The sequence below is a fragment of the Helianthus annuus genome, chromosome 17 (assembly GCF_002127325.2).
Source record: "Helianthus annuus cultivar XRQ/B chromosome 17, HanXRQr2.0-SUNRISE, whole genome shotgun sequence".
NCBI lineage: Eukaryota > Viridiplantae > Streptophyta > Magnoliopsida > Asterales > Asteraceae > Helianthus > Helianthus annuus.
In genome coordinates, this window is record NC_035449.2 from 150,125,267 (window position 1) to 150,153,061 (window position 27,795).

The window sequence follows — 27,795 nt, forward strand, 5'->3', positions numbered from 1 at the left end:
CCAACGACTACCAACATTGAAGTTGCGGCGTCTTAATGTTGAGAAATTAAATCGACATATAAAACAGAGAAAATAATAACAAACTCGATTTAGGACTCGCGCGTTGTGACGAACTTGTTAAAGGGGAAAAAATAGACGACGTAAATACACTGAACCACACACGTACGTTGCGCCATGTTAACTCGCAAAATTTAGAACGAAGCATATAACAGAACGTAAAATCGTTGAACCAGACACACACATTGTGCCGTTTTAACTCGTAAAATTTAGAACTAAACGTAAAACGAAAAAAATTTGCAAAATATAAAAAATATAGGGGATCAAAGTTTAAAGTAAAAAAGTTGTTAGGTTAAATTGAAAAAACTAAAAACTTTTGGTTTAAAGCTACAAAATCAAGTAGTTTGGGTTTAAAATAAAATATCAAAAAAAAAATGAAAAACCCCCCAAACATGAGGTACAACACCTCAAAGCACCATCTTGTTGCTAATTTATATTATGTAAATATAAGAAGTTTATTTGAAGTATGAAAATAAAATTAGATCAATTTATTTTTCTGATTGGATGGTATGGAATGGAGCGCTAAAAGTTTTGTTGGGCCACATAACGCCATGTGTGGAGCCTCTAGACGTTTTATTGTGTCACAAAACTTTATGGTATGCAATGGAGCCCCTAGAAGTTTTATTTCCCTAGGAGTTCTGTGAATATCATGTTTATGTTATACATTAAAGGTCGTATTTCCATTTCCCTATGTTTTGCTAGGTTCTCGTATGTTTTCTGAAACCGAAAAGTTTATTCATCATCCTGATATGAATATAATGGCAACAAAGTACACTTGAATAAAACTGAAGAGAATTATATGAAAAGAGTAATATGAAAATGTGACACCAAAACGATTTTATTCTGGAAATCCACAAAAGATGCCATCAACAATGAAAATAAGTAAAATCATTGTCAGATATTCATATGTACAAGAACTGAAGAATGGAAATTTGTTTCAATTTAGTTTCACATGAACAATATATATTGCCGCAAATTATAGGTAACACATAAAATGGAACACCAGTAGCATAATATGTGTCTTACCTATAATTTGTATTCATTTTGGTCTTTCTTGCCTGGTTCGGTTTTCATGTAATCCAATGAATAATCCTGTTTCCACATCCGAACTCTCTCCGTTGTTCATGGTTTGAAAATTTGCTCGTCGTTCTTCTATCATTTCTTTGGTTCGAGCGAGACACTGAAATAAAGATCCAATCCGGGTGTCGTTAATTCTCATTTTCAGTCTACAGTTTACAAGACTGTATAATTCTATTTTAGTATCAAGAACAAATGTAACAACTTTTAATGTCAAAATTAGTTAAGTCAGCTGTAATTTAAAATGAACTAATATAAATGACAATGCTTACCTTTCCACTAAGCATTGCATTTTGAGAAGCTAGCAATTTCTCCTGTAATTTTCCGAAAGAAATTAAATGATGCATTTTTCATGAGTAGCAAATTTGCTTAATGCAAATTTATAATCCAAATCTTGTATCACTGGCCAATAATCATCAATGCTAGCAATTTGACTGATGACATTTCCATCTTTCATTTTCAATGACAAGGAAAATCTCAATCTAACAGAGAAGTATTTCCAGTTGCTCCAGATGAACAAGGGATACATTTTATTTCAACTAGAATGTTGTAACTGTTTTTTATTAAAACATAAATGAAAGTTAGGGAGAATTGTACGTTTGATTGAGATTGCCCTTGTAGCGAAAGTGAAGTTAAAAGTGCAATTGGTTAGATGGCCAGTAATAGTTTGGATTATTAATATCTAAATTTTCTTATTTATACATGAAAAGTTCAGTTATTAGGTTATTAGGGTATGTGACTGAAAGTAATTAGATTAGAGTTATGCAGAGAAAATACTGAAAATGAATTAACAGGTACCATCTAATTTGTTATATTATATGGTTTCTGTTTACATATATATACTCTCTCCGTGATTTTTGTTTCACAATATATGTAAACAGGCTTTTTTTACAATATGAACTAGCTGGATAAACAATTTTTTTTACAATATGATGAACTAACTGGATTCTTATATTCGTAAACCTTGAAAGCATTGAAAGCAAGTTCATGTTATACCATTATAGAACTAATCCTATAAAGTTTTATAAGCCTACTTTGATAAACTCAATGTGAACGACCACAAAACACTATTTTTTTAATTGTTTTTTTTCCAAATAGAACAATTTAAAGTGTTCTGAAACTACCTTTGCTCGTAGCTCTTCAACCTGTTCATTATAGACTTGCATCTGAAACATAGAAATAAAAATTAAATCAAAAGATAAAGAACTAGTTGTTGAGAGTCAATTTCTTTTTTTCTTCTATGTAAAAACTCAACCTTTCGAGCTCGAATGGTGCATATACTCTTCTCCAATTGATGTTCAATCTCTTGCAGTTCCTCGATGGTGCTTGACCCTAGTCCTTGTCCCAAAAGTTTTCTGTCAAGTTATAGATGTTATGTCGATTTTGCATATATCGATCCTACTGTTGAACTTAGCTTTTACAAGCGCATGTGTTGTAATTATAATTACGGAATAAGAACCCAAAATATGAATTGAACCTCTTTGCAAGCTCTAGGACCTTTATCTTGTTTCCCATGCTTTCCGTTTCCTGCCTCAAATGCTGCCACTAAAATACTGTAAGTAACATGTTGCAAAATGCAAAGTGTTGAATAAAAGTAGAGGGTTTCCACGAGATGGACAAGCCAACAACAAGTTTTCTTTGTAGCACTTTATAAAAAGTTACAAGTGGATCCATAAAGCGTGTATGATGAGGAGGGAATAGCCTCCGAGGATGATGGGTATGCTCAAGTATGTACGAAAAACTCTAACCGTCATTTAAAGGCAAGGGAGCTATCACGCAAGCTCTAACCTTCAAATAGTCATTCGATGAATCCTCAAACGGCCGTTTAAAAGTAGGGGGCAGCCCTAACCTTGAAATGGCGGTTTGGTACAACCTCAAACGATTGTTTCAAACATTGTAGAATTAGATTGTCAATAGCGTCTCTATGACGGGCCACTTTGAGTATGTCCTAAGAGAAGCTTATTTGATTGTAACACATTTATTATTATTATTTATAATGATATAATATTTACCATGCTAACTCCCATATTGCCAAATAAAAATGTAACTCTAAAATCTTAAAATAACTTTGTCATGCTTTGTATAGGTTTTGTTAATTCAAGTTGATCATACAAACCAATAGCGTTTCAAAACTCAAATATATTTTATTTAAACCCAGGATCTGCAAAGGAGAACCCTAAATTTAAGAACACCTTCAGAAGGGTTGAAAGAACAGGATTAAAAACCATCTATAGTTTTTTTAACAATTTATAATCGAATCATTTTTTTTTTTTTTTTTTTGACGGAATTCATTTTTGAATTGAAGAAAAGATTAGGGTTTAAACTACAGAACAACAACGACTGTGATCATTTAAGAAGGAATACAAACCTGAACATCTTCTTCAGTCACAGAATTTTCGGTTTGAACATCTTTTACGTGATTCCTATAACGATTAATAACCTCCTCCATGCTGAACAAATTCAAAATACAAAATTCATATGCTAATAATGACCTCATTTATCTCTAAGAAAAAAGTGAGAAATGTTTCAAAAAGTTAAATATATTCTTATATCAAATGTGTGTTGTATGCCCTAATTAAAATAAGCTAATAATTTAGTTCAGAAATGACATAATTTATTGAAACTCTAACAGGAAAAATCAACTCAAGGATGTTGTATCCTGTCATAAAAAGTGTTCTAAACTTCTAAGACCAGTGGGTATGGAGAGCCTCATCCCTAAGGGGATGGGTCGTCATGTCGGCGCCACGTAGGAGTGGCTTGGAGGTGATGAACCTAGGAGGGTGGGGGATGAACCCCTTTATGTGTATATATGTGTGTATGTATAGGTATATGTGAGAGAAGGGAGGAGAAGGAGGCCTGGCGAGATCGGCTGGTGGGAGCCGGAAAGGACAGGACGGGACAGGGGGCGGTGTGGGGGACCGGCGTCGGGCCTCGCCCGGCCTAAGCCGGCCCCCATACCGCTTAGTCTAAGATACAATCGAAACCCTTCTTGCTTAGTTCTTTAATCAATTAACGAAATCTTCCTATTCTCCACGAACCTAATTTTTTGATAGGACTAATGGACTGCTATGATGAATTTAACTATTGTTGATTTGACAATTTTTCTGCTCATTAATCATACATCTTTATTTAACAAAAATAATATTTTTGTTGGTCTATTAGTTGCTAAAAAGATTATCCGTATAAAGTTTAGCAACTGCACATGCAATTAGGCCAACAAATAAACTTACCTAGCAATATGTAACTCATAAAGTAGGGTCTAAGAAGGATGAATAAAAAGCAAACATCTTCTCTATCATATCACAGGAGGTAGAGATCGAGCATGTTCACCACAATAAGACACCCTCGACTAAAAGCACTTTTTATCAAACAAAATAAAATCATGAATAACTTAAAGGATATATAAGAAAAAAAACAAAAGAACCAAAAATTGTAATAAACAATAACAAATGGAGTGATAAAACTAGTAAAAATTGTAACAATACTAGGAAAGAAAAGAAAGAAGAGTAAAAATAAATCATAAAACCTCAATAAAGTAATTAGCGCTGACGTCTAAAAAGAAAGGCAGACGAACAAGTTAGAAAATCCAAGACATTAAGACTAAGTTAAGACAAATCTTACACAAAAATCCTAACCTTTATCAACGGCGTTTTCAGGAAATTATATAATCGATCTTGTATTTATGAATGTGCAATTCTAACCAACTTAATTTTTTCTGCCCATATCATGTAAGTTTGGGCCTGTCTTTGCTCATCCCCCCACTATGAGGGTTTCTATGCTTCTTACAAGTGTCATCATCTGTCTCCTTTATATATGCTCAACTCATCTCAATCTCCCATCCTTTATCTTATATGAAGTGTGTGCCACCCCTGATTTACCACCAAAACTTCATTTTTATCCTATTTGACCTCGTATGGCCACACATAGCATTATCATGTACGATACCTCAAACTTTGGTGTTTGTGTCTTCCTGGTAGCCCAATAATCGGTCTCATATAATATAGTCGGGGAAACTACAACATAATACAATTTTCCATTTAATCCTATTTGGAACCTCTTGTGACAAAAGAGTGTTATGTGTGCTTTCCACTAACACCAGCCTTGTTAAATGAGGTAAATTGCATCACTTTTAATGTTGGTTTCAAAAAAGTGCAAGGCACCCCAAGGCGCTTGGGTCCTAACTCCCAAAAGTCGAGACACGGGCGCTAGGCGTGAGATTAGAGTTTCACGTATTGAGGCACTATGTATTTTAATAATATTTTTCTAAATGAGTATTATGTAATATTTAAATCGTTTTCAATCCTCGAATAGCTTAAAAAGAGTAATAATAAGAACTATAGTTTGGTTCAATCCTTGTGAGGCGTTGGACTAGTGATCATGAGAAATTAACTTTTATAAGGAGACTAAGATTCAATCTTTGAGAGATGTATATTTAGGGAAGGGGGGGATCTTTACCATTCAGGAAAAAAATTTTAATTTATAACGCAAATCCTTGGGGGCCTGCTTCCACAGGCAATAAGTCTATGGCTCCCATTGGCACAATCATAATATGTGTGTTTATCTTAACATATCCCCCAACGAATCCCTTTTCCCTCGAGACTATCCCAAATCACTTGATGAGGTACATTACTATAAGCCTTTCAAAGGTTGATCAACACCATATACAATTCATGCTTCATCAGACTATCCTTTTCTATCATCCATATTGGTTCACTGGTACCCGGAGTTTGTCGTCAAATTCTTGTCTTGATAACCCTTTACCACAATTTAATAGTATGCTTTAAGAGCTTAATGCACATGTAGTTACCACAATATCGGGTCCTCCTTTAATCTTGTAGAGACGGACTAAGACACTGCTCTTCAACTAACCCAACATCTTAAGGATCTTCAAGATAATATTGAACAAATATATTGCCACTAAACTCCATTCGTCGTAAAACACTTCCATAACTTAACTCAACGGGGATATTATCCAGGCCAACCGCCTTAGTGTTGGTTTCAGGTCCCACATTCACTGAAGAAACACTCACAATTATGTATGCAAGTTTGTAGTATATGTGAAGATAAATGGCAGAAAGAAATATGCAAAACTTGCTACTGTATTCGACTAAAAATATGGGTACATTGCAAAAGAAGTAATACTATCCTATTTATAAGAACAAATAAACGAATACATGCTAATAAAACTAAGTCCACGCTCCCATGCATTACCAACAAACTAGCTCTTTAGCTCCCATTTACTTGGTCCTTTGACTGTTCTCAACTTTGTATTTTGCACGTGCTCAGAATTAATCACACACATGACACTTTAATACTTTAACCTTATAGTGCAAACTTTGACTCTTTTACCCCTGATTCATTTGCACTATTGACCCGCAACCTTCGCGAACCCGTATCTGTGAACCGGCATGACCAGTGATCTAACCCGCGAACAACCGATTAACCCAACAATCACCCCCTTAATCGGTGTCTGTTCGCCCTGTTCACTGTTCACTGTAGCACCGAACCACCTTGGTTTCAAACCATCACGTCTTTTACCGGACACCCCAACCACCATCGGTCACGCCCAAAGTCAACTAGGTTCAACCCGAATCATATCGACCACGCTTGTAACATGTCACATGACATCCCGTTGGAACCGTTCACTAACATCACGACTTATCACGGATCAACAACCTCTCCCCGGTCACATCCAAAGCCACTCGATTGAACTCCAACGCTATAATGTCACCACCATGTTCCTCCTTTTTTTTCAACAACCTTTTTCCGATCACCCTTGTTCAAGAGACTCTCCACCGACAAAGAAAACAAGCCACCCGCTTCTTCCGTTTTCTCACCTTGCCAAAGAGACGAATCCAAAGCCACCTGCATTGACGGATCCATTATGCCCGCTTTTCACGCACTACGTCGGTCTCCTCTTATCACGAACAATCCGATCAAGGCTTCCGCAAACCCGCAACTAACATCCGAACAGCCTTAAACCTTCTTTTGATCACTATTAACCGCCCCGAAAAACAAGTGTTTATCACCGGGCACCCCCGTCGTCTTAACCCGACAACGACCGAACCAAAAACACCTCTCGATCTCCATCTTTCATTGTATAACAGTCCCAAAAACAACACTGAAAAACTGATGTTTAAATTACCGGTCTCCCTTTTTTAAACCGGTACTACCCGTAACAACAGTAGATCCGAAACACCTTTCTGTTTTTCGTTTAACGATTCAAAACAATCTGAAAACAGCCACCTACTGTCTTGAACACTCCTTTTACGCCTGCCCTCCACCGACCGACACACCCGCCGGTGGTGGAGGCTTCCTCCGATCTTCAAACCCGCTTCCTAAGCCCTAGGCTCTGATACCAAATGTTGGTTTCAGGTCCCACACTCACTCAAGAAACACTCACAATTATGTATGTAAGTTTGTAGTATATGTGAAGATAAATGGCAGAAAGAAATATGCAAAACTTGCTACTGAATTCGACTAAAAATATGTGTATATTGCAAAAGAAGAAATACTATCCTATTTATAAGAATAAACGAACACATGCTAATAAAACTAAGTTCACGTTCCCATGCATTACCAACAAACTAGCTCTTTAGCTCCCATTTACTCGGTCATCTTTGACTCTTCTCAACTTTGTATTTTGCATGTGCTCAGAATTAATCACACATGACACTTTAATACTTTAACCTTATAGTGCAAACTTTGACTCTTTTACCCCTGATTCATTTGCACTATTGACCCGCAACCTTCGCAAACCCGTATACGTGAACCGGCATGACCCGTGAACTAAACCGCGAATAATCGATTAACCCAACACTTAGCTCTTTCCATCTTACTAGAAGCTATACTCACATCTTCTGTGGTAATATTATGATAGTAGTAATATTTTATTGTGGTCGTTGTTTTGTGAGGTATCATTTTTTTCTTGTTAATTCCTAGTACCATTGAAAAGATCATGGAAATAGGTTTCATATCTCACCTTGATGGATATGCAAGTAATTTTGCTTTTAGTAAGAATATCTAAGAGCATCTACAATGGTTAAACCTTGTTCATAAACAAACTGCCTAGTTAGCATGTCATATCATTCAAAATCACTATCAATCTAAACTCTACTTTTTCCTCCAACAATAAACCATTCAAAACATCTAACTCACACTCCGTTTTTTACACTAAAAAAATAAAACTATTGTGAGTGGGTGGTCCCCACTCCTTCCAAACCAAACCGGTCCACTCCACCGGATTCCCTCCCACCGGACCACCTCCTCCAACAAGTAGGTTTGCTTGAGTGCTAGGTTGTTGCGCAGACCAAGTCATGGGATCTCTTGTTGGAGGTGCTCTAATTGAAATAAGCTTATCCATCTAATAAGTACGAAAAGAATTTCGCACCCTACCATCCATCTCCCAAACAACTATCAAAGGATTCAATATTCATACTTCTTGCAACCAAGGTTTCTTGTAAAATTAAACCATTTGATCAGAGGATTTTAGCCATAAAACATGTAGCTATTGGTCATTATTGCAGGCAATATTTTAAAATCCGGTTCTTATACCGTACCGGATTTGGCTCGAAACCAGTTTAACTGGGTGTATCGGACTGTTCAACCGGATATATTGGGCGGTTTAACTATAAGGATTACAACGGGTACAAAGAAAATGTGATGAAAGAGCAGAAACAAAATTTTGAGCCCTCGTGTTTGAAACAATTTTCTTAAAAATGAAAATTTGGTCTCATCTAATACCATATATGTCGATCTCCTAGGGTACAATACCATAAGTTATTTTTTGTATGCTCAAAGATGACCACCAAGCCTAGATTATACCAAAAAAGAGCATGTCTTGTTTTTACAAGAGATTAGTGTGTATTAAATCAATGTGTTCGGGTATATTCCAAAGGATACAAAGTGTCTCAGGGGCTGTTTGTTTACCTCTTAATGGGCCTTTTAATGGTTCAGACCTCTCTTACTGGTTCAGCACTTAATGGTTCAGATTGTTTGTTTCGCAAGCAGATGTTTGAATGGTTAAGACATTTGCCTCTGAATGGTTAAGCCTTATACAAAATCTGAATGGTTAAGACCTCTAATCTAAATGAGTCAGGCGTTTGCCTCTAAACGGTTAAGCATCCTACTGACTCTTAATGGTTCAGACCTTTTTACTGGTTCAGCACTTAATGGTTCGGACCTCTTACTGATTCAGCACTTAACCAGTCAGAAGTTGCCAAACAACCCCTCAAAGTTTTATTGAAGAATTTGATGTCAACTAAGGGGACTAGGGGTGGTTCACTAGTGATAGAATTTATCACTCACAAGCACCAATCAAGTTTCGCCATGTCATTGACCATTTTTCCATCACTCACAACCATTTTTAGTGGGGGTGGTCATCACTCACCACCACACCCAACAATTTCCCCCAAACCAACAAATACCCTCACAAAAATAAACCATAACGCGTTGAATACATCACGAAAATCGGTTTCCATGGAAGATTAACGCGTTGAAGATAGGACCGGCGGTGGGATATAACGCGTCGAACTTTATTCCGTGATATTATCACGGGAGTGCCCCGGGTCCTCTAAGGTAGTATCTTAGTTGACAGGTTGAATCAGAGAAGAAACCGCTCAACGTTAAACTTACGTGTCAAACGTATTATATATATGGATTGCAGTTTCATCAGTTTAAGTTTAAGTTTTAGTTGTTTAGTACTTTTTAAACTTCATGTTGATGCCTATTTGTAGTAACTCTTAGTAACTTGCAAGCAGCGGCAACTTTTGGCTGTTAAGTGCAACGTGCGCTATCAAAATTTCAAATTATGCCTACCGCCTATGGTGGTGCGTGTATGAAGGTGCTTTGCATCCTCAAAGGTCCTCTCTTATTCCTTGTCACAAAGAAAACAATATCACAGAAGGCTCCCACTTATAAGCCCTTGTGAAGTTTTACCCGCCTTTTATGATTGATAAATTCACACCTATATTTCTACAGGTTTTCCATTTCATAGACACAAATTTGAGCATCAAATATCTCATTAATCTTAGAACCATATTAGACATGTTTTGATTCGTTGCGAAGCTCTTATTACGTAGAACACAAACCCATTAAATAATATCACATTCAGTTACTTGTATACAAACTTACCAAAAAACCATATCTTCGAGTGATGCAGCGTGTGATACGATAAACGAAGATCAACACGTTGATTCTACGAATACCCGTGTGTCTCTTCCCCAACCCCCAAATTGCAACCCAAAGGCCACGGAATTTGAAGTGAAAAATAACTTTTCTCAAAATTCAAGTCTGATTGTTTCATTCACTAAAGGGACATATAAATAATGACAGAAATTCGAAACGGGCCTAAAAAAGACAACGGGCCAAACACAAGCCCAAAAACGAAATGCCCAAAATACTTGAAAAAACATAAAAATGGAAAAAACTAATAGAAATAAGCGTTTTTTCGGCCCGGACGATGACCCAAACCGCCCCAAACGGACCTCCGTAGCCCAAGTTAGGGCCATTTTAGTGAAGGCCCTTTTCTTACGCGGTCTTGGGCCTCCAAGTACAAAATAGCCCGTTCCTCCACACTTGGGCCCACATCATCGAGTTGGTCGCAACTTTCTGATTTTCCATTTTTCACTATTTTCCAATCCTATAATGTCGATAACAACTAGTGACATTAAGAGACACACCTAGTAACTGATCTACTTTTTACCCAACAAAGAGATTATATTGATGGCCAGCACTACAAGAAATGACCACTTTTAGCGGCGATACCATTAGCGGTGACAGGCAAAATGTCGCCGCTATTGGTCGATCCGCGTCCCGGAGTCTGAAACCAAACCCCAGCCGTTGATCCTTATCCTGATCTAACGGTTGGGGATTTAAAGGGCATTAGCGGCGACTAGATGATAGCATTAGCGGCGACATCTGTCTCCACTAAAAGTGTGATCCGTGTGCTGCAAAAGCTGATTGATCCTGGCCCTTGATGCAAACATGATCCAATGGCAGTCATTTTCTCCTTCTCAAACAAACACACTTAACATTTTCACCTTTCTCCTCCTCAAACAAACACACTTAACCTTTTCATCCTCTTTCTCAAAAAACACACAAACCTTTTCACCTTTCTTCCTCAAAAAATGCTGCTTCGGAGAGAAGCTCCGGTGACAGGTCAAACTCCGGTGACAAAAGCTCCGGCCGTACCAGTCAACTCCGGCGAAAAGCTCAAGCTCCGACGACAAGCTCAACTCCGGCGAAAAGCTCAACTCCGGCGAAAAGCTCAAGTCCGGCGAATAGCTCAAGTCCGGCGAAAAGCTCAAGTCAACTCCAGTCTTGACATTGTATGTAGATTTTGTGTTGTTTATAATGTATAGATTTTTTCTTGTTTATAATGTATAATTTGTCTATTTTTTGTAACTTCTTTGTCTTCAATAATAAATCATTCAAAAAAATAACCAATTTATTAGGCAAAATCTCCGGCAGAGGCAAACTTTCAAGCAAAATCATTTTGTAACCTGGAAATCCGTCCCCGACAAACTTTCAGGCAAAATCTCCGGTAGAGGCATTTGCGGCGACACAATCAATAGCGGCGCCAAACTGGCAATAGCGTCCGAGCAATACCGGCGACCCTTTACCGGCGACATATCGCCGCTAATTGTCAATAGCGGCGACAAAAGTAGTCAATACCGGCGACAGCTGTCGCCGCTAAAGGTGCCCCGTTCTTGTAGTGCAGATCTAGCCAAGAGCTGTAAAAGTACAAAGAAAAAAAAAAATTGCTTAACAGATCTTGGTAGAAAGATGGCAATTGGTTTATTCATATATCGAATTAATCTCATACATCATAATCCATGTCTTATTACTTGTTGAAATAGGTTCAAAACTTATTATCTTGAATCTAATGAACTGACCTTATTCTTTTTTCGTTGCCTTAGGTTTTTGCAATAACACTTAGGCAGTTAACATAATTTATAATGCACAGCTATTAATTATGCTTTTCCGCTCAAGTGTGAACCACCTTTTTTCAACGGTAAACCACTTCTAGAATAGAGGAGAGACACCTTACCACCATACATGTCCTTAGGGACAATTGTAAACCACCTAATGATTCTTGAAATTGGCTCTTATTTAGTGTATGTATTTCAGTTTTATCCATCGATATACACTTAATTATCATGCCATTAACTTGTGGCCATAAATTTCGTTGATTCGAATTTCATCAATTGAAGATGTAATGAATCAGCCTACTAAAATGCGTGGCCTTAAGTTGCTATGAAGACGGATCTGTATTAATATAAATTGCGTTTGTTAAACTACGAATAATAGTAATATGAAAAGGTATTCATATTTGGACATGATAGATTGATAGATCACGTTTATTTTGTTTTACCGATGATACATTAAAGTTTGTTGTACACACTGTAATGTGGTATCCATGCAAAACTTAATCTGTACTCATTTTTAGACATATAGATTTACATTTCTTTAAATTTTAAGAACATTTTTCCGTCATTAGGGAGGGGGGTGGTTCACTAGTGATAGAATTTATCACTCACAAGCACCAATCAAGTTCCGCCATGTCATCAACCATTTTTTCATCATTCACAACTTTTTTAGTGGGGGTGGTCATCACTCACCACTACACCCAACAATTTCCCCCCAACCAACAACTACCCTCACAAACAAAAAAACTAACGCCGTGATAAAAATAACGAAAATCAGATTTCGTGCTAGTATAACGCGTTTTACTAAGGAGGCGGGGTGGGAACTTTGCTTTCCACGCGTTAATTATTGCCATCACGGGTACCACCCCGTGTGGCCTTATGTGTAAAGTATTTATACCTTATTTTATGTGCAGACAGTAATTACACGGTTTATAAGTACAAACAACATTATAGTAGGCTAAATGTACCATTTCTTATTACTTTTTATACCCATTTTCTATAAAATCACATTAAAACTTGTAATATTTACCCCCTATACAAATTATCATTTTAAAAAGTATTCTCTTTGTTACAAACCAAATTTAAAATTGTAAAAAAAAAAAAAAAAAGATTACAGACGTTTTTTCTAAATTGTTTTTTTAATTTTTATTTAAAAAACATTTTTTTTAAGTTCTCGGATATTGTTTTTAAAGACACTTTCTCAAATAGTATTTTGATTAGCTTTTTATTGAACATGTTTATAAATAAATACTAACATTTTTTATAAAAACAATAAAAAAAGTTTTGAACTCTCTTTTTTTAAAAAAAAAAAAAAGTCTATATTATGTTTTTTCCTCTTCTAGTTTGTATTTTAAAGATCTTATTTTTATAATTTTTAATACTTTAAATGTGTTTATAAAATAATAAACAATTTTTATTTATTAAAAAGTAATAAGTTTTTTTTCTTTTAAATTAGTGTTTATAGCCCTAGCGCATATTAATCATTTAAACCATTTATGTAAGTGAACAAATAAACAATTGACACTAAAATAATTTTATCAAACTATAAATTAAAAATCTATATAAGTTCAGATTTAATTAGTGTAAGGAGTATTTTATAAGCAAGTTAAAACCAGTTTAAAACTTTCGATCGAAGCGAACACTTTAAAAAATATGTTTTTTAAGTTAATATAAAACACAAACAAAAATTTTGAAAACAAAAACGTCTACAATATTTTTTTACACTTTTAAATTTGTTTTGTAACAAAAAGAATATTTTTAAAAAAATATGACATGTATAGAGAATAAATATGGTAAGTTTACATGTGTTGGTGCACTTGTGTCTGTACTTTGTCTGTATTCGGTCTGTATATAAACGATGTCCAAAGTTAGTCTGTAAGTTGACCAAGTCAACTATCCTCCTAGTTTGACTTGGTCAATCTGTTTGTAATATGCTAGTCTGAATCGAAGGATAGCCTCGAAGGATACTGTCGATCCTTCGAGGTAATCGAAAGATATGCTTCGAATTGTTGGACCTCGAAGGATTATCCTTCGAGGTCATTGCTGATCATTCGAACATGTTGTCATCGATAGATGATCCTTCGGACCATCTATCGGATCCTTCGACCCAGACCTGCTGTGTATGGGTATAAATACCCATGCAGTGTGTTGTATTTCAGTTAGACACAGGGAGACACCTAGAGAGAGCATATCCGAGAGATAGAGAGGATACTCTGCTGAAAACACACACACATACACTTTGAGAGTTTGCAAACTGATTGTAAACATTGTGCTTGTAACCGGAACCTTCATACGTATTAATACAGTAGTGTTAATCGGTGAATCTTGTGTGTTTGTGTTTGTACTTGCTTCATCTCGGTTTGCCTACTAGCTTGGATTCCGCACTTGCTAGTGGGTTAGTATAACAAGGTTTAGGTTCGTAATCCTCCGCGAAAAGGGACCTACAAGTGGTATCAGAGCTTGGCTCTTTACCTTGTTTAAAACCGGGTTGTTCAAGTTCTTGGTGTGTTTGAACACTTGGTTTAGCACCCGTTTTTGGTGGTTTTCTTGCTTGTTTAAACTGAAAAACGGTTTCTAAACCTTCGGGAGTGTTCAAGGTTGGGTTGGGTAACTTGAAAACTTGTTTTTAAGAGACTTTGATTTTTCCGGCCATTTTCCGTTCATAATTCCGGCGACTGGTTGTGGATAAGGTGTTGTCCATTTTGGGAAAACTTTTCAAAGTTTGGTGAAAAGTTGGGTCTGCACATACCTTCTGCCGAAAGTTGTGCACCAACCCATCACCTTTCTCACCTACCCGTCAACTTTGTGTCAGTGTGTCAGAAAGTTCCGAAAGATATCCTTCGACTTCGAAAGATCATCTTTCGATCAGAGACAGCTCGAAAGATTAGCATCCTTCGAGTAATCTTTCGAAGTCTAAGAAGTATCCTTCGTGTGTGGAATCTTTTCGAAAGATAGTAGTCCGAAAGATAAGTATTCATCTCGAAAGATAAGAATCTTTCATTGTGAATCTTTCGAGATCAGTATTCGAAAGATAAAGATCTTTCGAACTGTGAATCTTTCGTGATAATTGGTCGAAAGATAAGGATCTTTCATTGTGAATCTTTCGAAGACTTTGCTCGAAACTCAACAGTAATCTTTCGATCACTGTTGATCATTCGAACTAGTCTTGATCTTTCGAACAGGCTTTTATCTTTCAATTCTTGTCTGTTTAAACTTAACAGTTTGTGTTTGTGAAGGATCTCAATTAATATTTGATCAAAATGAGCTGTACAAGTCCATGGGATTGGAGTTTAGACTCACGAACCAATCAAGAGTTAGTGACTGCTGCAGATTGGGCAAAGAGTATGATTCCACAGCCATCAATCAGTCCAAGTCAATGGGCTTTGGTATCCAATCAAAGTCAAAGTCTTCAGAACCTTCTGATTAGTGAGAGTGAAACTGGCAGCAACAATCGTCCACCTAAGTTGAACCATATGAACGATTTTCCATCATGGAAAAACCGTTTTCACACATATGTTCAAGGGCAAAGTACTGATCTTTGGACGTGTTTCATCAATGCATTCAATACTAATCTTGAAACTGCTGCGTCAACTTCAGAGGGTTATGCCAACATGCTTGAAAATGACAAGAAGGCTTATGAATTGGAGAAAAAGGCCTTTGCCACACTTACTCAAGCACTCAACAAAGACATCTACCATCAGTTCTCATATTGCAAGTCCACGAAAGCATTGTGGGATGCCTTAGTTGCTAGAGGAGAAGGCAATGCAGCTGCTCGAAAATCTCGGCATGATTTGTTGAAGAAAGAGTTTGAATCCTTTCAGTTTTTGGAAAACGAGACTCTGAATGATATGATCACACGTTTCTATCATTTGATTAGTGAGATGTGTGCTTATGGAGTTGTCTCTACTCAACAAGAGATGGTGAGTAGATTTGCTGACGCCTTACCTCCAAAGTGGAGTTCTTTCATTGAACTGTTGAAGCATACTGGAACTCTAGATCAAGTCAACATCTACGAGTTCATTCAAAAGCTGGAACATAAAAATGATGAAGAAATTAGGAAAGCAAGGCGTGCCCCAGCTCCTCAGAATACAGAAATGTATCTTCCAGGATTCGATGCTTTGGCAAGATCCGCTGCAGCTCAGCAACAGCAACCTAAGCTGCAGACTGCATTTGTGTCCAATACAAGTTCAAGTTCCTTTCCATTTCCTCAATCAACAGCTGCTCCACCACAACCTCAATTCGATCTGAGGTCCTACATTCCTGTTCCAACACAGCCACAACCACAACCTCAACAACAACAACAGCAAGCTCACTATACAAGCAATCCTCAACCTCAACCCCAAAGTCATCACACAATCCGAGTCGACAACTCAAATCTTTCACACCTTAGCATTGAAGTTGCTAAGGAACATATGGAAATTATCAACACCATGGTCAGTGCATACTGTGGTTTGGTAGCAGGTCAGCTTGGAAACATCAACATGACCAATGAAGATTATGATCAGATCGACAAGGAAGAAATGGAGTTGATGGATATTAAATGGGCTTTTGCTAGTGCGGTTAGAAGGGCAAAAGATTTCATGGCACGAACTGGAAGAACTTCGTTGGAAGGAAAGAAAAACACGAAGTATGGGTTTGATATTAATGCCGTCACGTGCTTTAACTGTGGCGAGAAAGGGCACTTTAAACGTGAGTGCACTCGACCAACAAAACACGGCAATCACAACCCTTTCAGAAACCAGACGAATGTGAATGCCCAACAAGAAAACCGTGAAAGGAGGATGGTGGCAGTGAATAACAATCAGGGACAGCCTGGAACTACCAATCACAATCGGGCTTTGGCTGTTCAAGCTGATGAAGGATGTGACTGGTCAGTGCAGTTTGGTGAAGGTGATCAGGGAAGTGGAACTGCTTTGTATGCTAAGGTCATCGAGCATGTTCATAAAGAAGAATCTTCTGGGAGTGATGACAGTTCTGGTTATTCTGGAAGTTCGGATGAAGAAGGCTCTGTTTCTGGGGATAATCACTCAGAGCCTGATGAGGAGGAAGAAGGTGAAGATATTCAGGATCTTCTGAATGAAGCTGATGAGCTTAAATGTCAGAAATCAATTCTGATTAGGAAGGCTGCTGCTACATCAACGGAAATGGAAAAGCTATTTTCTGAAGATGGAGCTTTTTCTTTTCAAACTGCCTTTATGGCAAACGGCTCAGCCTCTACTAGTCAGGTAACTTCTGAACCACCTGCTCCTAGTATTTGTAAATCATGTGCAGAGATGAAGCTTGAATCAGAAAAGCTTCATAGTCATAACCAGAATTTGGTTGTTGAACTGTCGAAATGCAAAGAGGCAAACATGGCTTTAACTCGGAATGAAAAAGAATTTAAATCTGTAATAGAAACATTAAAGAAAAATGTGTCCGAGGTTAACAAAGTAGTTTACCACAAGCAAGTAAGTATAAATGAATATATTAACATTGTGGAAGAAACTAAAAAACAATTAGCCATTGCCCAATGCGAATATGATGCGATCAAACAGAAATTGGATAGTTATTCCAACTCCCAATTTGTGCTTGATCACATCATCGATGTTCAACAACTAAAGGGAAATCAGAAAGGCATAGGGTATAACAAATGTCCACCCCCTTTGATGAACAACTATACCAAGATGCCTGACGAGGAAGAAATGCCTCGGTATGAACCCAGTGTGCCTCTTGATGTTGAGGAGTTTGCTACTGGCCTTGGGTTCAAACCGGACAATTCTTCAAACACAGCCTCTAAGGAACAAGAAACTTCACCATCCATGAAGCAAAGTCCTCCAATTATCGAGGACTATGAGACATCGGATGATGAATCAGAAGTGGCTGTAAGTGATCAGGATAAATCACTTAGCAAGATGAAAGGAGTAGATATTCCACGAGAGAATCACATCCTTTGTGATCCTGATACTCCTGAGGTTCCATCTGTCAAGAAGCAAGTGATTGATCCTGTCAAGGTTGATAAGACAAGTGTGTCTACTGTTAAAAGCAGTAATGTGTTGTACACTTTGGTTGGAGATAATAAAATCTATTCAGATCATGTTTTTCCAATTAAAAATGTAAATAAATCTTTGATTGACAAAGTCTTTGAAGACAATACAAACAAATTTTTGGGAAAAACACTTCCGGGAATTGTGGTAACACAATGTGATCCAATTCCTAAGGCTGAGATTAGAAAACAGTTTGGTAATCAAAAATCTCCAACCACTCAACAATCGACTGCTTCTAAGGGTAAACAACAACAACGAGCTCCAAAGCCAAAGGCTAAGGTTGAATCAAAAGGAGCTCGTTACATGAAGAAAGGAAAAGATGTTAAATTTGTAGCGTCAAAAGGTACAGATAAAATTGAGACTTTTGAAAACAAATCAAACACTGATTTTGTACAACAAGTCAAGATTTTAAAACGTAACAGTGATAACAATTACACCCAACACACAAACGGGTGTGATGAAAGAGCAAGTACCTCAGGTTCTACAAGTTCAACATCTGGTAGTCGATCAAGTTCTCCTAAGTCTGTTGAAAGGAGAACTTGTTTCAAATGTGGAGAAATTGGGCACATTATCAGAAACTGCCCAAATGCTCCAAAGAAGAAATTGGTTGAAAAAGCTCCACCTGAAACAGTTCACCCTCAACGTCGATCAGTTTCACCTAAACAGGATAAACGAACTGTGAAAGAACAAGAAACTAAACAACGACGTAAGAACATAAAAACTGTTGAAAAGGCTTTAAAAACTGAAGTTCAAACAGTTAAAAGGAAACCAAGTGTATCACAACCTGTAAAACCAGAAACTTCAAAAATTGTTTATAAAAATAAATCTGGCAGGCCAAATCAAACTTGGTTACCTAAGTCGGGTGACAATTCAGGGGGAGCAGTTGTTCTTGAAAATCATCAAGAGATCGAGCTCACTTTTCGTGATGCCAAGGGACGACCCAAGACCACTAAGGCTTGGGTCCCCATTCTCAACTGATGTTTTTATGACATGTGCAGGATGTTCTAGGAGGAACTATTAATAGTCATTGGATTGTTGATAGTGGAGCATCCAGGCACATGACTGGCGACTTACGGCTCCTATACGACGTGAGAAATATTAGAGGAGGGTATGTTGCTTTTGCGGGTGATAAAGGTGGGTACATCACTGGAGAAGGAAGTATCTCCAATGGTATCGTGTGCTTTGATAAGATCAATTATGTGAAGCAAATTGAGCACAATCTTCTGAGTGTGTCGCAAATCTGCGATAAAAAGTTCTCAGTGATTTTTGATGACGCTGGCTGCTATGTGCTGAAACCTGGATTCAAAATTCCACAAGAATGGATTCTCTTATCGGCTCCGAGAGTTAATGATCTTTATATTCTCGACATGAGCCAGGCGATTACAACATCTGCACAAGTCACTTGCTTTGTCTCAAAAGCCACGGAAAAGGAGTCTATATCTTGGCACAGGAGAATGGGACACATTCACTTGAGAAAGATGAACTATTTGGTGAAAAATAATCTTGTGAATGGTGTGCCTGTGAGAAGTTTTCATCTACAAGATATATGTGTCTCTTGCCAAAAGGGGAAGCAAACAAAGAAGTCTCACCCTTTGAAGAAAATCAACACTGTCAGCATGCCTCTCGAACGTCTTCATATGGACCTTTTTGGACCTATGAAGCACAAGACAACGTTTGGTGATGCTTATTGTTTAGTAGTTACTGATGACTACTCTAGATTTTCTTGGGTATCCTTTATGGCACACAAGAGTGAAACTCCTGGCATCCTCAAGGATCTTCTTACAATGTTGGAGAATCTCTATACGTTGAAAGTGAAGAGGATCCGAAGCGACAATGGAACCGAATTCAAGAATCAAGTTATGGATGAGTTTTGTACTTCTAAAGGCATTCTTCATGAGTACAGTTCTCGTTATACTCCACAACAAAATGGTGTCGCTGAGAGGAAGAATCGGACGATTATAGAAACTGCAAGAACAATGTTAGTAGAGTCAGAACTCCCTATTCAATTCTGGGGAGAGGCTGTATCGGCTGCTTGCTACACGTTGAACAGAGTTCTTACAGTTAAGAGACATGGCAAGACTTGCTTCGAACTCCTTCAGAAAAGGAAACCGGATCTTTCTTACCTTGAACTGTTTGGTGCTCCTTGTACTATGATTGAGCCAGATGGAAAGTTTGGTGCAAGAGCTATCGAGGGCTTCTTCCTTGGATATGCTACTCCGAATTTTCGTGTTTGGAATCTAGCTACCAAAAAGATTGAGCTATGGAGTGAAGTTAGGGTTCAAAGGTATACGAGTCCTGTTAGGGCTCCGGGTGATCCGTGGATGTTCGATTATGATGGGCTATTTGACTCCTTCAATCTGCCAACCTTTGACGAAGAATCAGCAGCGGCTCGGATGTTGTTGGAAAGTGACAACGCTGCTGTCTCACCATTGGTTAGACCTATTGTTGTTGACCCTCAAGCTTCTTCGTCAGTCAACAATATGGTTCAAAATGAGGTTTTTGAAGATGCTGCTGATTATAATGACTCTTCTGAAGATGATGAATATCATGATGCAGCCGAAGGATCTTCAGCTCCAGCTGCTCCTGTTCAAGGTGCCTCTGGTGATACACCTCATACGCAGAATATAGATACTGCTGAAGGGAATGCATCCACTTCTACCCACATTCCTGGTGTGGAGTTGGTTGTTGATCTTAATCTTAACAATTTGGGTATCAATGCTCGTGTGCCAGATAATCCTGAAATGCGGATTCACGATACCCATCCCCAGCAGAATATCATAGGAGATGTCCATCGCGGTGTGCAGACGCGTAATCAGCTGAGAAACAACCGGAATGCTGGTTTGTATTCAGCTATCAGAGAATCTGGTCAACAAAATGACTGGTCCTTCGCATGTTACGTGTCACAAGAAGAACCAAAGTCGTGGAAAGAAGCTTTGAAAGACAGTGCTTGGGTTGAAGCCATGCAGGAAGAATTGCAGCAATTTCACAAGCTTGGTGTTTGGAAGCTTGTTGAAAAGCCTGAGAACTACAAGAAGATTGGCACTCGATGGGTCTTCAAATGCAAGAAAGACGACCGTGGAGTGGTTATTCGAAACAAAGCTCGTTTAGTCGTTCAAGGTTTTCGTCAGATAGAAGGGATCGACTACAACGAAGTCTATGCACCAGTTGCACGTCTGGAAGCTATTCGGATCTTTTTGGCTTATGCCTCATTCAAAGGATTCAAGGTTTACCAGATGGACGTCAAAAGTGCATTTCTACATGGTGTGGTTGAAGAAGAGGTATATGTCGAACAGCCTCCAGGTTTTGAAGATCCTGTCCATCCCGATCGGGTTTGGTTGCTCAACAAAGCTCTCTATGGTCTTCATCAAGCGCCACGAGCTTGGTATGCAACCTTATCTACATATCTGCTGGAGAACGGTTTTCGAAGAGGTCTTATTGATTGTACTCTCTTCATCAAAGAACAAGATGGAGATCTTCTTCTGGTTCAGGTATATGTTGATGATATTATTTTTGGCTCTACTAATGATGTTTTGTGTAGGAATTTCGAGCGCATCATGCAGGATAAATTCGAGATGAGTGCTATGGGGGAAATGAATTTCTTTTTGGGCCTACAAGTGCAACAAATGGAGTCTGGGATATTCATCCATCAGACTAAATATGTTGGAGACATCTTGAGCCGGTTCCAGATGTCCGATGCAACGCCCATTGGTACCCCACTGCCAACTAATCACGGAATAACTCCTGACTTGAAGGGTGAACCTGTTAGCCCTTCATACTATCGCGCGATGATCGGATCCCTTATGTACCTCACAGCATCAAGGCCAGATATAATGTACCCAACGTGCCTGCTTGCCAGATATCAAGTTAATCCGAAGGCCTCACATCTTGCAGCTGTCAAAAGGATTTTTCGTTATTTGAAGGCTTACCCCGACACCGGTCTGTGGTATCCTAGGGATAATAACTTTGACTTGGTCGCATTCAGTGATTCTGATTTTGGCGGATGTAAAATCGACGGCAAATCCACAACGGCTGGATGTCAGTTTTTAGGAAATCGCCTAGTCACATGGCAGTGCAAGAAGCAGACGTGTGTCGCTACATCAACATGCGAAGCTGAATACATTGCTGCCTCAAGTTGTTGCTCACAAGTTCTTTGGATCCAACAACAATTGCGGGACTACGGTTTTGAATTCCTAACTACTCCTATTTACGTTGATAATTCTGCTGCTTTAGATATCACTAAAAATCCTGTGCAGCATTCAAAGACCAAACACATCGAAATCAAATATCACTTCATACGTGATTGCTTTGAGAAAAGGCTAATCGATGTTGTTAAGGTCCACACCGATGACCAACGTGCCGACTTATTTACCAAAGCATTTGACAAATCAAGATTTGACTTTTTATTATTGGTAAACGGCATTAAGGTCAAGCAAGAGTAAACCAACATCGGAAAATCATTTTTGTAAATATCTTTGTGTGTTTTTAAATTTCTCTTAGTTTATTGATTTTAGGGGGAGTAAATCCAAAAATCGGAAAATCCAAAAACATCGAAAAATTTCAAAAACACAAAAACAATAGAAAAACAAAAATGAGTTTCCTGGCGAGCAAAAGAGAAAATGATAGTACATCAGTGGTCTATCCAAACCTCTTTAAACCTTAAATGTAAAACGATAAGCAGCTCTATATAAGATGTATCGGTAGGCTCACAATCATTTTAAAGTGTGCAGGGTGATATAAATCTTAATCGACTGAAGACCAGGTGGGAACCATTCATTGGCATATGGTCTTAGTACCGAAATTTCGTTTGATAGATTGCCGAGGTTCTGAGATATTCGGTCTTTATGCTGCTTATCATCTGGCTATCATGGTTGTATCTTTTACCGAAAAATAACGGGGACGCAAGTCTAGATCTTCCATGATACTATACATACGTGTACATATTACATACTGCATTCGACCTCAATAAGTGATAAACAATCACATGTCCAATCAAATAAGTGATAATATATCACATTTATCCGGGTGTCAAGTTCGTCTCTCTGCTGTACGGAAGTACTGACCTGTTCACGGACTTGCACCTGTGCCCTCATGCATATGAAAATCAAGTTCCTCATCAATAAGTGATTATATCACAAAGGGCTTGTTTTCAAATCAAAATAAGTGAGTATCTCACAGTTTATACGGTCAAACAGATGATAATCGGTATACTCACCGGTAAGATGAACTCTCGTGCATACCTTGATACGGGAATGTGTCGTGATGTGGATGAACACCGGTCGGTAAGTATAAATCATACCTTAACGTATCCCCTCGCCATGATTACATCTGATAAGTTGAGTTTAAGTGGACAACAATACCGATAATTGTTATAGGATGCTTACCTTAATGTTAACTAACTGAACAACAAGAGTGTTTTGGCATGACCGTACACTGATATGATTCTCTTACCCTCGAAACTCGCAAAAAGAATGTCTGTATATATTTATTTACTGCTTAGCTCTTATTGTTTTTCTTTTTAAACAGTTTCGTCGTTTGGTGCATATCAGCACGACATTAGCGGTGATGTCGTTTGATAACACTCAAAGGATTTTAAATTGTTGTCTTTTAAATTTCAAAAATACCAAAAAGATTTTAGGCGTGTTTTAATATAAACTTTATAAAAGCCAAAAAGATTTTCTTTCTACTTTATTTTCGATCGTACGATGTTGGAGCTCGAGTCTTCGTTACCTGAAACCTGACTGAAAACCGAACTGACTAAATCTTCATAAACGGTCGAAGTTTGTATGTTTTGAAAGTAAAAGGCTAAAATTGACAAATTTATTAAACTTTCAAACTGTCGGACGGTGTTTGATTGTGACATGGTCATTCGTGTGTCATTTGTTTATACTATATTCCAAGCAGTTGTTCTCATTACGCGTTTAGATTTCTTGCATGTGCAGATTCTAAAGGCTAGGAGAACATGGTCGATGACAAGCTTTGGAATGAAGACACGACGAGAAGGCGCTCAAAAGATGAAGATGATCGAGTGCCGCTGGCCATCATCAACACCACAAGGATCTCACTTCATAAAGATAAAGTCTTTTCACAAGCATAACTCAAGGGGGAGCTTATGTTAAGGGGGAGTTTGTCAACACACTTCCTACATGATACGGGTAGTTTGTTGATACACTCTCTGCTTTCAAGACGTGAACACTTTGAAGATCCTCCGACATTGAAGACTTGAAAGGACATCAGAGTTTTGAGAACTCGAAGACCAAAGACCATCGTAGTTCGAGACGAGTCTACAACTATAGAAGATAAAGACAAAGCTACAGCCAAGGGGGAGTTTGTTGGTGCACTTGTGTCTGTACTTTGTCTGTATTCGGTCTGTATATAAACGATGTCCAAAGTTAGTCTGTAAGTTGACCAAGTCAACTATCCTCCTAGTTTGACTTGGTCAATCTGTTTGTAATATGCTAGTCTGAATCGAAGGATAGCCTCGAAGGATACTGTCGATCCTTCGAGGTAATCGAAAGATATGCTTCGAATTGTTGGACCTCGAAGGATTATCCTTCGAGGTCATTGCTGATCATTCGAACATGTTGTCATCGATAGATGATCCTTCGGACCATCTATCGGATCCTTCGACCCAGACCTGCTGTGTATGGGTATAAATACCCATGCAGTGTGTTGTATTTCAGTTAGACACAGGGAGACACCTAGAGAGAGCATATCCGAGAGATAGAGAGGATACTCTGCTGAAAACACACACACATACACTTTGAGAGTTTGCAAACTGATTGTAAACATTGTGCTTGTAACCGGAACCTTCATACGTATTAATACAGTAGTGTTAATCGGTGAATCTTGTGTGTTTGTGTTTGTACTTGCTTCATCTCGGTTTGCCTACTAGCTTGGATTCCGCACTTGCTAGTGGGTTAGTATAACAAGGTTTAGGTTCGTAATCCTCCGCGAAAAGGGACCTACAACATGTGATTTTATAGATAGGGGGTATGAAAAGTAACAAGAGGGGCACATTTAGTAGCCCCCAAGCATGGCCGGCCCTGGGGGTGGGCGGGGAGGACCACCGGCCAGGGCCCGCTATTTCGAGGGGCACATTTTTTTTTATAAAAAACCCGATATATATATATGTAAAATATTTTTTTTAATTGGGTACACCCATACAAACACCAACATAGGCCCCCTCAAAAAACTATTCTTAAGGTTTAGATTAGTTATTAACGCCTTTGGCATTAGGTTTAAATCTTTAGTGAGCCCAATACCCAATTTCGTTAAGGTGTAAGGGCACATTTTTTCAAGCTCGAACAGGGTACACGGATTCTCAGGGCCGGCCCTGCCCCCAAGATTATAAATTAGTATATGCATTTTAGTAATTGCAAATAAAACGGTACGCATATATACTTTTCTCTTGTAATAAAACAATGAAGTTAATAAGTCCTCTGCAGATTCACAGATAATAAATTGCTTAGAATACATATACATCACAAGAGGTCCGAAAACAACTACTATTTCTGTTTTTTGTAACTTTTTCCTATATCGACAGCTAGATCAAATCCAATCTTTCTTTACTTTCAACTTTGAAGCAAAATTTAGATATTAGGCTATTATAGTTAATAAAAATATGGTTTTCATGCAAAACAATTAGAAGACCAGAAGATGTAACTAATATTAAACATCTTCATAAATTATGTATTTATGTAATATAATATTATATATTTGAGCTAGTACATATAAATAACATAATATATAAAGGTATAATGTTGTACTATGTTCGTAAATGCATGTATCTAGTAGTTGATTCTTTCAATGGCAAAAATATGAAGAAAAGCAAAAGCTGATCAGTTTCTGTATATCATGTAGAAAAGAAGTTGGAATATATGAAACAAATACTCCATGTTATAATCTGACTGAACCTTCCTGACAAGAGTGTTAGTGTTTGTAGATCTTTAGTCATCGCAAAAAACATGAAAATGTACACCACTATGTGATATTTTGTCAGAAGATTTCAATAAATTATTAACTAATGTCTAAGGAGTAAGTTTTTCAGATCTAAATTAATATTTTAGAAGAGGTATATTTTGTGCTATCCAAACTGATCAAAACTCCTCTAAAAACATGTGTTTGCTTCAAAATGAATATGATCTTAATACATCGAAAATTGTGTAGCAATGTACTCTTGAATCTTTGTTCACACGAAGTTGATCTGAGTACATTAAAAATTGTGCAAACTAAACTACGAGGAACTGTAGAAGACAAAAATATACAGATAGATTCCTAATAGTAAAAGGGTAAAAGTTTAAAAAACAAAACAAAAACCAAGTTTAAGGGTAAGTAATGCATATATAGCAAAAGGAAGAGATTTTTATATTTTCAAATTTTAAAGAATTTTTGTGTTTTAATGGAAGAGCTTTTCGTTTTCCTTCAATTGTAAACTCGATTGGATCTATGGGTGTTCAGGGGTGGTTTGGTTCGTTTTGAGCCCCAGGTGAACCGAAACCGAAGAAAATTTAGGTTCTATGTGAATGTTAACCGATGGGTGTTTGGATCTATTCAAGATCGTTTCAATGAAATATTATTTTTGCCAAAGAAAAAAGAACCAAGGTTGCCAAAGAAAAAAGAACCAAGGTTCAGATCTTAATGTGTGAGTGTGTGTTATCTTGGTATGTTTCTATTTGTGTGAGGGTAGGAGGAGGGGGAGGAGGAGGATTAAAGAAACCCTAAGGTTCATAACATACAACTATAATACACAGAAATTAAATACCACATACATGGACAATCTATATGTATATGTGTATGTATATATGAATGTATGTATATGTATGCATATGTGTATATGTATATGTATATATATGCATGAAAGAAATTAGAAGAAAATAAAAACCTACAAATTTAAATCAAAGAAGAAACAAAAGTTAGTCAAAAAGATGAAACCTTGAGCTTGCAAATTCACAGAGCTTGCCTCTTGGTGAGAAGATAATCAAAGCAACTTCAGCATCACAAAGCACAGAAAGCTCAAAAGCTTTCTTCAATAAACCATTTCTCCTTTTGGAGAAAGTCACTTGTCTACTTGTAGCATTTTCTATCCTCTTCATCTGGGTCTTTCCTCTCACCATCTTAGCTCTTAAGTTTCTTGAAATATGCCTAATATATCAAGAAAAAACAATCCATAAACCACTTCAAGATCCTTTAATGACACTAACCCTAGAACCTTACTCAGTTCTTGAATCAAATAAAAGTTCTCATAACTGAAAAAGTAAACAAAAAGTGCAAACTTTGTTGCTAGATTATGTCTAAAATGAAAAGAACTAATTACCAAAGAAGCAAAACCCCAGATTGGTGTTCTTGAGGTAGAAAAGTAGAGAGGTGACTCTGTGTGTGTGTGTGTAAAAAACTGTTGAGTAAAGTGTGATTGGAGGAATACTAGGCCTGAATTAGAATGGATATATGCAAGATTTGATGGCCATAATTGATTGGTTACTCTCTACAACCCTTAAAAAGAAAGAACCGTTAATTAAACCCACCCAATTTGAGGCCAAACACCTAGACAAGGGTTTCATTTTTTTAATATTCATGTACATATGTTATTCTTTGTTTACATATTTTATTTTATTTGTTGATTTACAATTATTTCATATCATAGAATAAAGTAAATAACCTCGATATCTTATATCTTAATTATATCCCATCATATGTTAAAAACAAGAAGCAGG

The 27,795-nt window shown here is 37.5% G+C and overlaps 1 protein-coding gene across 3 annotated transcripts; it reads right to left on the reverse strand.

Annotated features, from left to right (window-relative positions):
• Window positions 1-871: 871 nt before the first annotated feature.
• Window positions 872-27,555, reverse strand: LOC110921715 (MADS-box protein SOC1). Of its 3 annotated transcripts, none has more exons than XM_022166056.2 (8): window positions 27,399-27,555; window positions 27,017-27,226; window positions 3,503-3,584; window positions 2,612-2,673; window positions 2,390-2,489; window positions 2,259-2,300; window positions 1,407-1,448; window positions 872-1,237 (listed from the first exon to the last, which is right to left on the reverse strand). In XM_022166056.2, the coding sequence occupies exons 2-8, from the start codon at window positions 27,196-27,198 to the stop codon at window positions 1,097-1,099; spliced, it is 651 nt and encodes a 216-aa protein (XP_022021748.1). In that variant the 5' UTR covers window positions 27,199-27,226; window positions 27,399-27,555; the 3' UTR covers window positions 872-1,096. The 3 variants fall into 3 exon arrangements, with proteins under 3 accessions (XP_022021748.1, XP_022021747.1, XP_022021749.1); XM_022166055.2 differs by having other exon boundaries at window positions 2,612-2,679; XM_022166057.2 differs by lacking the exon at window positions 1,407-1,448 and having other exon boundaries at window positions 2,612-2,679.
• Between the last annotated feature and the right edge of the window lie 240 nt (window positions 27,556-27,795).